This window comes from Haliaeetus leucocephalus, unplaced genomic scaffold (genome assembly GCF_000737465.1).
Source record: "Haliaeetus leucocephalus isolate CR32 unplaced genomic scaffold, Haliaeetus_leucocephalus-4.0 Scaffold92, whole genome shotgun sequence".
In the NCBI taxonomy this organism is placed as follows: domain Eukaryota; kingdom Metazoa; phylum Chordata; class Aves; order Accipitriformes; family Accipitridae; genus Haliaeetus; species Haliaeetus leucocephalus.
Genome location: NW_010972528.1, coordinates 9,981,397 through 9,993,926, shown reverse-complemented (window position 1 = coordinate 9,993,926; position 12,530 = coordinate 9,981,397). Strand labels below are relative to the sequence as shown.

The window sequence follows — 12,530 nt, the reverse complement described above, 5'->3', positions numbered from 1 at the left end:
CGCTTCAGCTGGCGCTGCTCGCCTGTGCCCGAGCAGGCTGGGGACACTGGGACTGGGCTGGGACAGGGCTCCTTCCAGCACGGGCGTTCCTGTGCCACCCCCGTGACCAGCTGCCAAAGCCTCCCCAGCCCCGGCCGGGCCACCTCCTTCCTGCCGAGGACACACAAAACCTCTTGGGGAACACCGGGAAGAAGCAGAACGCCCTTCCTCAGCCCTGGGCTCGGAGCCCTCGGCAGCACTCCTGGGCAGATGAGGAACCCTTCCGGAGGCAGCAGGAAAAGCCATCAAAGGTGTTTCGGACATCGATTAAACCATGCCCTTTTTATTTAAGTGAATAAAATCTCCAACTGCAGCACTGGGGGCAAAAAGACACTCTTCTTGACAGATTAATTTACTACCAGGAACTCTACGTGCCTCAAATTTGGGGCACCATTGCTTCATCCTAGTGTTCTGCTTCACCTGTGCGTTGGTGGTCACCTGCATCCACTTGTTGGCTTCAGTGTTCCACAAAAAGCGAATTTTAAGTCCTCGCCGAGATGGGCCTTCACGTGATCATTTTTTTTACACCGTCTAGGTTTTTATCTGCTTTGGTAGATTTATTTTTTTGTTTAGCATTTGCAAACATTCTCCAGAAATCCTACAGCTGTTTCTTCTTGCTATAGGCACCGCACAGTGAATTTACTGGTAAAGCCCAAGTGAAGAGACCAAAGATGAAGGATCAGTCCAACCTGCAAACCCTCTGACAATTAAATATACTGGAAAAAGGGCACAGACACATTAAGGCTTCCTATTAGGGAAAACATTCATGTGCTTAGTTTTAAGCACGTGGTTAAATCCATTCTTCTTTGCAAAATCTTTGAGACATAAGCACATGCCAAAGTGCATTCCTGAGTAAGGATGCTTCCCTGAACTGAGGCCATAATTCATTAAAACCCAAGGTGCATTTATCCTACTTTTTCCTGTGAGCTGAGATGTGAAAAAAGGGGAGGGGAAAAAAAAGAAAACAAGCAAAGAATTACTTTTGATTTGAAACTGATCTATGGTGACAAGGGGCATTTGGTTTTGTTGAAGTAACTAGAAGTGGGAAGTATTTCAGAGGATATCTAAATAAATCTTTTTAAAGGGGTTTCTCTCTCTCTCTTTCTTTCTCTCCTTTTCCCTCTAATTACCCATGTCTGGTAGTCTTGGATCTCAACCCCTTGTTATTTAAAATACATATTCATGGAACTATATTTTACAGTTGCACTGTTCTGGTTACAAAATAGCTTCTACTTTTCTAGGACATAATTTCATTTTGTTTAGCCAAGAATTCATTAAAGAAGCTATAAATAACCTCCTTTAAATATTTAGCCGTGAATAGAGGGTGGACTGGCATTGATGGCTTATTTTAGTACTAATGCAATATGCTTTAAAAAAAAAAATCCGCATTTGAGCATGAATCAAGTTAATCATTAACACTTTCAACGTGACTCTCAGGATCTGCTTGAAATGGAGATTGCCCCCTCCCAGCCTGTGAGCTTCAGGCACGGGAGGGCTGTGCAACTTTCCCTTCAGTTTTTGTTTCAGCAAAACACAATTTGCTTGGTATCATGGGGAAAATGCAGCCCCGCAGCTTTGGTGGGCTGCTCCTCCATGCAGGGACCCCAGCTATCGGCCCCTTCTTGCCCTCCTGCTGCCACACAACTTGGCCGGCATTTTCTGCCCATGAAACTATGCCACCTTCCCAAACACATAGCAGAGAACACCAGAGTTGGATGGAGTGTAGCCTTTTTTAAAAGTCACCTTAGAAAAAGAAGTCCCAATGCCTCCACCTCCCTTGTAAGCACAGAGAGAAAAAAGTGTTGAAAAAGGAGTTGGCGATTGTTTTAATGCATGAAGCTGCACTATGAGCTAATCTGCTGTGATCTGAGAGCAAAGGACATGAGCATAAGGCGCAGTTATTTTAGGGGCAGGTGAGGAAACGGTATTAGCTGACACCCTGTTCATGGATGGCCAAGATTTGGAAAACCAGATCCTGGTGGCTCTCGGGCTGTGCATTTACAAAGCCACAGAACTGCGGCCAAAAGCAAATCCTTCCTTACACCTCCGAAGTCTTTCTGCCTCACTTTTTAAGCTGTGGTTTGATGATGTCAGCTGGAGAGCAACATCACTTTAAGGTACTCCAGATCCCCATGCCCTCTGCCAGTGTTTTCCCTTGTCCTTGCTCAACACACTACCCCTCTAACTGTGCTGATACAGACATGCTGGGAAAGAGATTAGGAAACTCACTAGCTTCAAAAAAAACATGCACTGCTGAAAAAAAGAAAACCAAAAAAACCAAACCCAGTAGTTTTGTTTTTTAAACCCAGCTCCATCGCCTATTATCATTCAAGGGGTGGCCCAACAAAAGCTGTGTCAGCACAAGTGAGGGGATGGCAAGAAGACAGGAAGGACCTGCTGGGCAGGGACTCCTGAAGCCAGGATTGCTCTCAGTCAAGAGAAGGATACACAAAACTGTACCCCGAGTGCTGCAGTGCTGTTGCATTTTGAAATAAAGTTGAAGCATTAAGACATTTTTCCTTAGTGCTGACTCCCTCTGGGCATTCCCAAGACAATTACAATGTTTTCTGAGTACACAAAAGAACTGGGAGATTTTGTAATAAGAGTCTGAGTTTATGCTTCTCTCCTTAAGAGCATTCAATTTCCACGGACATTCATTAGCAGGAGGTTAAAACACAATGGCACAAGAGAATGGACTGCTTTTATGTCCATGTGGTAGTAAACACTTCAAGCTAGAAACACAAGTTCAGAATAGAAACCTCTCCATGTTGTTTCCAAATTAGTAGTAACGCAACAAAAAACACACAACTTTCACAGCTTTTTTACTGAAAATTTAATTTTACAAAATACCCTTTTCCATCAAAGAAACTTCCCTGCAATGTACATGAACTCAGTGTTTTATAGATCTGTACAGTGAGATATCAGAGAGGTTTGAAAGAAGGAAAAAACTTTCAGCAGACACCTAGCTGCAAAACCTACAGCAATGTGAATACAAGTGTGTCTTAAAATGCTAAAGCAAGTAATGCAATATAATTGGTGAATCTATTTGAAATGTGAAAAGTTTCCTTAAAATACCCCATATTGTATGTAGAACATCACAGCTGGCACAAAACTGCCTGTATTTAGGTTTAAACACAAAAAACAATGTATGTAAGGAACAGTTTTTGAAAAAGAACCCAAGTGCTGCTATCATAAGGCAAACATATACAAAGGTGCTGACAGCACACAGGGAAATCGACAAAGATGAATACTCAAGTGTTCAAACACTGAACTTCTTTTTTTTTAATGTCGCCAATAAACGTTCAAAAGATAACCAATGCCAAATTAACATAGGACACCCTTTTAACTAACTAGGTGTAACGCGTATAGTTTTACATAATCTCAACAAATGTGAAACTAGGCATGAGTACTCCAACTTCAGCTGGCTAGGCAGGACCTAGTTAGTCTGTTGCATTCTGGCAGCTTTGAATTTTGAAATCCTCTTTGTAGTTTCTTCTGATGCTTCGGACAAAACTTCCTCTGATTTTCGCTCCAGAATGGTAGGCAGGACTGGGTGAGCAATGACTGGGTGTGGTATTAAGGAGGGAGACAAAGGCTCCTTTTCTATAACAGTTCCGGAAAATGCCTACAGCAGAAGAGAATACTCAAAATGAGCTAATAAAATGCAAATGTGAAGCTATGCCCATAAGGTCATTACCCTATATTAGCCTGATTAGGATTGTTATTTCTCTTAATCAAAAGTAAAGAAATATCTTTAAATCAATGATTGTTCCTTGCATAAGTAACCAAATTGTAATTAACCTCAAAATACAGCTTGTTCAAAGATGACTGAATGAAAGACAGTGTCTTAAAAGTACTACTTAATCTCATTCCTACTGCATAAATGATCTAAAAATTTGCTTCCTCACTGACAAATGCTCAAGAAATAAAACAGCTGATGTAATATATAGTTTCATTTTGGATGAGAAATTGAGAGATTTTGTAAAGTTGGAGTATATCAGCATTTCCATCATACGTCATATTTTATGACTTAGTATCTTCTAATTGCATCAAGCTGACACACTGCATACAAATTGGCAAGCACATATTTTGTTTGTTCTTTTCTCCTTACCAAATATGATCAAAAAATGGTGAAAGCAATTTACACTTAAGAGAACGGCAAACTTGCTTCCAACTATTTCTCTCTATAAAAGGTCTAATAAAAACACTTAATGTTTAAAAATGGTAATTTACATGCAGCCGATTATATGACTTAATCCTTTTTAACTTAGCTAAGAAATGACCATGATTCTTGGAAAACATTGGGAAAAAAAAACCAGCTCAGAACTACTTTTCATAAACATTTTTAAGAACAAATCACCCTGCTATGTATTGAAAACAGAAAATTCAGAATGCCTAAGGACAAAGGGAAGCAGTTTACATCCAAGGTTTGATGCTCACACTGGGCACAAAGGAATGCACACCAGATTTATTAACTATGCTTAGTTCTGCTTTTTCATAACTCAGTTACCAAGAAAAACAAAGCAAAACAAACCAGCCATTCTTTTCTTGCAGGACCTGCAAAAAAAGCAGCGTTTTTTTGTTTTCTGCTCCAATAGCCAAAGTATGCCTAAAGCCGTGCCTGTACACAACTGTGTTTTTCTAACAATACGCTCATTTTCAAGAACAGGTAAGCAAAATACAACCTAAGCAGATTGTGGTAAAATTAGAAACAAAAAGAAAAAAAGTTAGTGTGTTGCAAATAGTAATGGAGAAATAGTGTATTTCAAACACCCACAAAAACAACCAAAAGCAAAACAGCAGCATCTAAGAAGGCATGTCTAACTGGAGTATTTTGCTTACTCTCCTTCAGTTACTTAGAAAATACATTATATTGTAGAGAATCATCATGCCATATTCAGAAAATAGACTAATGGGTAACATCTAAAGTGTACTTAGATGTTCTAGAAAAATATAGCAAATACATTCCAGAAAGTATACGTGAAATGCTAACTCTACAGATGGATCTTCCACCATGAATCTTCACATCCTGCCTGGATTTGTTTGTATGAAAAATTATGATAAACAATAGCTTTTATGAGGAATTCATTTCTTGTAAAAAATAATTTTTTCTAAAAACAGTGTTTTCGTTGAACTTGCCTATTGCCCTGGGAACTACTGAGAACTCAGTTTCATCTAGTTTGAAAAAATTAGTGTAAGTTCTTACAAAATAAAAATGAAGAATACTCTATCCCATGAATTTCAGAGCAGCGGCTACATTTAATTCCTGTACTCATCCAGTCACTAAGCAACTGTACATCTTCCTTTATGTCATACAGTCTCTTTCCTTTATGACGAAGTCCTGAACTTTCCAAATGTGTGAAAACAGATTTGTATGGGATCACTAATGGCCCTAGTCTGGAACAGGATGAGTAGAGGTGTAATGCTTCCTTCCACAGGGCAATTCCTCTGCCTTTGGTAAGTCCAAATAATAACTCAGCTGGTATTTGTGCGTTTTAAAAGTTAAAAATACAAGCTGGAAACTAGCTGTCTAGTAGCTGTGCAACACAGGTTACAAAGAATCAACTCTTCCCTCTCATCAACTATGAAGCCCAGATTTTTCTTCCCCCCCCCTTTTTTTTTTCAATCCTGCTGTATATCCTGCAGTGAAATTTTCAGGATGACCCAGTAGCCATGATGCTGGTTTCAGTAACACCAGCAAGAGGCTACTTTGTCAGATCTTTACAGAACAGCTTCAGGTCTCAGGGAAGCCAGCTGACTAGCCTCCTCCCCTCTGCCCCTTGGATGCGTATGACGGAAGCTTGTCACCTGATAATGTCCTGAAGTAAACTAGGTAGGAGTTAGAAAATTATTTTAACGAAATCAAACTGATGGTATAGGTAACTACAGTCATTGGCATCTTGTTTTTATCCCTGCCAACAATCAATAATTAATTAAAAACCTGTACCTCAGTTGTCCCTGAAGAGGGAGGAAGCTTTTTTGGTAGCTCCTGCTGCCCCTCCTCCTCCTCTTCCTCCAGTATGCCTTCGCTGTTGTCGCTCTGAGTAGCTTCATCACAGCTAATACTCCTCTGAACTCCTCGTCTGTCATCAAACTCAGCAGCACTGTTCTCACTGGTATCGCTACAAACACTGTTCTCTCTGCTTCGAGACTTCAAAATTGATTTACGAGGGACATATTCTCCATTCACAACATCAACAAAGACTCTATAAAGGAAAATGTTAGCTTTAATAAACCATTTCAGGATCAGATGACAAATTTACAGTGATCTTGCTTTGTCTTTTGTACAAATTATGATGTGCTTTTCCAACTTTTTTGCTGCAGAATTACAATACTGTACCTTTAAAGGCATTTTATTTACCAACATACAAGAATCAATTCTGCAGAGCAAACACTTTATTCAAGCATTAAGTTGGTACACTTTTTTCAGCAGAAAACGTATAGCTCTTTGAAAAGTGTTAGAAAACAGAACAGAGTGAGTTACAAAAAGTTAGAAAAAAGGTAAACTAAGTGATTGCCAGGGTTGTTTCTGTGAAGAGAAACAGAAGATCACAATGACAGAAGGTTTTCTAGAATGAAGTCCTTGTCAAATGTAGAATATAAAAACAAATACTTGAAACATTCATTGCACACAGAAAGGATGAAGCTTCTTCCTGACAAGTGCCATAATCTTCTACTTTCAGTTAAAAAAAAAAAAAATTTAAAAAATCAGCTTTTAAGATCAGATCAACACAAAGACACTTTTCAAGTATTAACAGACTGTAAACTGATAAAGAAGCCTCTTCCTACAGTTTGTACTCCGTCTCTATGACTTAAAGAAGTCAAGGGTGAGTGAAGGAGAAAGAGTAGCACTAGAAGACAGTGCCAATTTTATCAAACTCATAAAAGAGAAGCCCAATGACTGGATGGGTTTTAAGGGCGTTAACTTGTTTCTTAACAGCTTTATTCATCAGGCACTCATGGGAACACTTGCATATCTCTACAGAAGATGGAGTTCCTCTGCAGAGCTCAGGGAGAGCACCATGAAAGAATCCTTTACCTCATCTTCAGCCCCAGCAACTGTAATTACAGGATGGGTTTTAACTTTTCACACTTTGTGACACATTTTTTAAGATATTTAGGTGCCTGAATACACTGACATACAAATGCAGTGTGATTTTCACAAGCACTTAATCAACTAATCTAATAGGTGTCTGTGTTCATCTTTACAAACCTAAATACTTTAACTCTCCCATCACCATAGTTTAGTATTTTATACAGTCCTCTAAGCCCAGCACTGGTTTTCAAGCTCTCTGAATGTGGGTGTTCTACAGGTGAGCTCTTCTTTTTATGGAGAATAGAGACAGTGATGGACTAAAGTCAGGGGGAGAGAATGCAAGAGAAACTATGCAAACAAAGACCTGAGTATATTCTGAAGATACTGGAAGGAAGAGACAAGAAACAGCAATTAGTAACTGGGAAAAGGAGCATTACAAGTGATAGATCTGGTCAGTTATGTTTGAAAAAAACCACAGAAGCAAATGACATGGAATTAACCAACAAAGTGCTGTATCCCTTTATGCAGATGATATGTTCTGGCAAATTTACCTCAATTTCAGAAGCTCTGAAAAAGTAGATAGATGATGAATTGCTAGTTGGAAAAGGAAATTTTAAGCTCAGAAATGTTTTATGGATATGAAAGCACAGCAACCACGCAGAAGCCACAAACTTTCATTTTTAAGTAGTAAATTTAGTTCCAGCTGTTTCTTTCAGGAAATAGCAGGCTCGGTTTCATACTATAGGTGAACAGAAATGAAAAGAGAAGGTCTGCTAAGGGGAAAGTTCACGCGCCAATGCTATAAATTACACACCGGTAAATGTCTGCTGGGGTTTTGATGTTAGGCAGTTCTGGAGTTGCATGGCCATTGCCATTGCTGTTCTTCCTTTTACGCTTGGCCTCTTCTTTCTTTTCACTGAATTTCAAAGTAGTATTTTTTCCTGTGTTTATTCTTACCTGAAAATTGAACACAAATGACGGTCTAGACCATAAAATCAACAATCACCAGGCTGCAGATCAACTGACTTCTGACATTCTCCTGTGCAAGCAGTTGCAGACTACAAAGCATAGACAAGTTGAATGAATGTATGAATGGTAACATTCATAGTGTGAACTCTTTATTCTTTACACTTGCACTAGGCTGGGGCATTTCTTTGCACTAATGTGCATAGAGTTTGCATATAACATATGACAATCTGCTTATTCAAATTCTGCTCAACAGCTGAGCTGTTCAACAGTCAATTTCAAGTCAAGTAAAAAGTAATTTTAAAAACTCCTAGACAGGACGCTACCTTTTACAACAGTTGGAAGCCAGAACAGCAAGGTATACATTTGAAGATCATTTTTTTAATACCATATTTGAAACTGCAGGATTTAAACTGGCTTTCAAGCATTTGAAAAAAATGCAAATAAATGTCACCTACAATTAGCATTCTACATTATCTAAAATTTTCTATTTTAGATATGGTATATATGTTTTATGCAATCTCTTGAGAGAAAGATAAAAATAATGAAGTACGAACCCTTTTAGGTTCAACAGTGTGAGAGAAAAAAATAGTTGGAACAGAGTTATCTCCAACATCTATGTCATCTTCATCATCACTGTGATAATAAGTAGAGCCATTAACTTGGACACGAAACAAGTCTGAATTTGTTACTTCTTTATGGAAGTTGCCCTGAGTAATACAGTCTTCTGCTCTATATGTCCCGTTCAGATCTGTCCTCTTATCGTCCTTCTCCTCTTCGGAAGAGGTTGTATCTTCTCCATTTGTCTCAACTGTATCAGGCATCCTATGAAATGAAAAATATCTAAGTGAACTGAGGCAATTCATACTCTTGAGAGACACAGGCATACAAAATAATGAACAAGCCTGTACATAATTTTCTTTACCCAGGTACTATATTTTAAGCCAGATTGTGGAACCTTTCTTATACTCTGTAAGAATAACTATGTACTTTCTGTGTCAACTGGAAATACCAAAACTGTGACATTCTGGCTAATAACATATGTATTGCTTTAGGATCAGAATAGATCTAAGGATGCCATTAAATGCTAAATGTGTAATTCCTACATTGTAAACGACAGATTTTCCTAGCCTGTGGGAAATGGATTTTACTTCCCCCTTTCCTATCATCTGAAAGAAAAAATACTGTAGTGCTAGACTGCTGTGGTTGCACAGAGGCAGATTTTAGCACCTTTGGCCTTGCGGTGCACACTTTGTTCATGTTCCACCTTTCTTCCACCTACTATAATTTTAACTGCATCAGTCTAGTCAGCTATTTGCACTTACAGTGAGATCCTTTGTGTATAAACAGAATCACACACCTGTAGCTTTCTGAACTCTGAACCTGACTGTGCTACAGCATTACTATACCTGTCAAGTTCACCATGTATCTCTTCTTGCCTCTCAAGTTCTTCTAAGCGGGCCCACAGTTCCTCCTCTGACTGAAAACGGCCCATTGATTTTGTATCACTTCCATTTGCTGGAAAATCTACCTCAAAAGCGTTTGATACTTTTGGCTTTGAATGAGGTTTGTGAGCAGTTCGGTATTTTCCTGTGTAACAAAAAATAAGATGCAATTACTAAAACAACTGACAAAAAAAACAACAAAAAACATTGCGGGGGGGAACACAAAGGAATTAAGGAATATGGGCAGAACATTTTCCATTTCAAATTACTGTATAACTGTTTAAGTGAAACTGTCAATGAACCAGAGCGCCAGCACAGGATAATAGTCTCCGGATGTTACAGAAATACCAAGGCAAAGCAGAGATGTTTATTTACAAAGCAGGAGACACTGATCCTATGACAGTTTTATTACAATGTGGGGGTTTTTACCTCTTGTGCCAAACAGTAGACTTTGATTTGCCCTGATAGATACCAACATGTGAATGTGACATTTGCTCACCATCCCATTAATGGCACATTTTATTAACTGGGAAAACAAACTTTGTACTTCAGCTCATTTTGGACAAAGTCACCTATATCTAAAGAGCAGAGTCTTTTTGGTTTGGGTTCTATTTTTTAAAATTTACAATGGAATCATTAGAAAAGTTCTCCAGAGCCATCTGGAAAATCTGACCAAAATCCAGTCATTATGAATCACTTATTTCGGTGAAAAAGACCCACTCTGAAAAGCATACAATAACCTGCCTTTCAGAAATAATAAATATAAACCCCTTTAAAGCTTCAGAGGTGACCAGAGATATTCACTTGTGAATAAACGGTAGTCACCAACAAGTTCTTGCTGGCATTTAAAAGCTTTGCTACCTAGTAAAATTGTGTGTCCATTGAGGATGGGGAATACTTTTTCCCGGTTTGAGTGCTGTCTAGCACATAGGGAGCAAACTGCCTGCCAACAATACTAATGCTCTAGCCCTGTCTGTGTGAAGGGCAGGACTGCTTCTTTAATCCCCCTTCTCCCCGAGACCGGCAGCTCCCAGGGCATCGCCTGTTTCTGCGTGGTCCCACGCAGGTTCCCAAGGGAAGTTGCCCGCTCTCTGCCCATCAGCACCCCCACGCAGCACCTGCATCTCTTTACAGTAGTGAGGACCCTTCCCCTTCCATCACTGCCACAAGTACACCCAAGATTTTGTCTGTACAGTGGGACTCCAGTATCTCTATGGGTCTTTATGAAACTCTGCTTTGTGCATCTAATCAACAGTAATATACAATGTCTTTGTTATTCAGCATCCTTTAAGTTTTAAGATCTCTTTCTATTAATCATGTGCCTTTTTTTTTTTTAATTTAAGAACTCATGGCTTAAATATATCCTTATTCAAATACGTCAGCTTATACTTTAATCCTGAGTTAAATACAAATTCAACAGCAACATTAAAAAGCAAACAGGTGACTGTAAGTGATGTTGGAATGTGTCCCCCCCACTCTTCCACGGGATAGCATTTTTCATCATCTCATTAAGAAAAGGCTGAAATGTATTTTATTGAGATTTGAATATTAAGCCAAGCAATCAGAGTAGCTTGTGAAGATTTCATTTGGTATAATTACAAAAATTAATAAATAAAATTTGGAAGGATTAGTTAACAATCTATTTCAATTTGATTTTCAGATTGTGCCCTCCCATTTCTTTCTGTTATCCTTCAGTATTAACTACTGACTTGACTACCAAGGTAAGCACATGGCTTCCTGAACACCAGCAAGCACTTCAACATGCCAGTGGTTTTCCCTCCTAATTCTAACAGAACTTCTGTCAGTTAGGAAACCAGGTCACATCTCAAAGACAACAGAGGATAACCACTTGCTGCTCCAATATCCACTGTGCTCACTGTTACTACAAAGCATGACCACTAACTTCATACACTAACCAAAAAAAGTGAAATAGTAAAATCCAGAAAAATGGAGAGTCAGCAATAAACTAATGAGATGCTCAAGATACTTGTTTTTGTCTTCCTCAGAGATACAGTCCATTTCCATGTGAACAAAACCTAGCCAATTCCTAGGCTGATGAAGCCCAGGCTGCCTCAAAATAATCGCTAAGCTGTTCTTTTAACTACTTCTCTCTCAATCTCAGTACAGATTGGTGCTGATAGAAAACGTACATAATTCCCACTTACAGATTTTCAGCAAAAATTAAGATGATTTCAGAGGACAATAATGATGATGAAAGTTTAGGATACAATAAAGCTGCACAAAGGTTGACCTGGCATCCACAGCATGCTGCTGTATTAACACTGTTGCAATGGGATGCATTTCCCAGAACGTTACACCTCCTATTTTGCAACAACATCTACCCATAGTAGAGACACCCCCTTAGTCAGCCTTGGCATATAAAGAATATTGTGATTTATTCCAGAAAAACATAATGGTGAACTGCCCAGCTTAGCCCTCTGTAAATCACAAACTACTCCTCCTTGTCAAAATGTCCAAGTGCTGCTATTTTCAGCCTGTAAAATTACTTCTTCCTCCAACTTTGCCTGAGTCTTACCTATCAAGCACCACTTCAGAAAGCACAGAAATTATCCAGTTTCTTAGCACAACTATCTTTGTTTCCCAGTGTCCTCTCCAGAAATCTTCAGGAAGTATCTGCTTCAGTGCATTTGCAAGACCTGCATGCTGAGATTGTTTTCGCATTTGTTTCACCGACAGTAGTGAAATGCCCCAGTGGATGACAACGTTTACATTGTCCGTTTATGTCTCATCCCTGTCCGTGCTTCTTCCCCTCCCTGCTGACACTGCTCAAATACTTCCCCCATAACAGGCAGAGCCTGAGTTTCTCTAGTATTTCTTCTGTTGTAAAATTCACACTTTGATGCAAAGAATGCCTTCTCTAGTTCTCCCTCCAGGAGCCAGCCTATTTTATTTTCTGCCTCTCTTCTTCTAGACAACTTCAAACTCCCAAGGCAGACTCTTCAAAGAAAAAATTCCCCCAAGTATGTCTAGCTGATGGCTACTAAGGGATACCACAGAATCCCACAGTGAAACTGAGGGACAAA

The 12,530-nt window shown here is 39.2% G+C and overlaps 1 protein-coding gene across 6 annotated transcripts in view; it reads right to left on the bottom strand.

The window, feature by feature from the left end:
• Positions 1 to 2,848: 2,848 nt before the first annotated feature.
• URI1 (URI1, prefoldin-like chaperone) overlaps positions 2,849 to 12,530 on the bottom strand; it is a 42,160-nt gene continuing 32,478 nt past the window's right edge. For all 6 annotated transcript variants that reach the window (XM_010585079.1, XM_010585082.1, XM_010585080.1 and 3 more), the window contains 5 exons: positions 9,451 to 9,631; positions 8,599 to 8,866; positions 7,890 to 8,032; positions 5,987 to 6,245; positions 2,849 to 3,664 (listed from right to left, as the gene is read on the bottom strand). In XM_010585079.1, the coding sequence (XP_010583381.1) occupies positions 3,476 to 3,664; positions 5,987 to 6,245; positions 7,890 to 8,032; positions 8,599 to 8,866; positions 9,451 to 9,631 (1,040 nt within the window). In that variant the 3' untranslated portion in view covers positions 2,849 to 3,475. The remainder of the gene's footprint in view (positions 3,665 to 5,986; positions 6,246 to 7,889; positions 8,033 to 8,598; positions 8,867 to 9,450; positions 9,632 to 12,530) is intronic.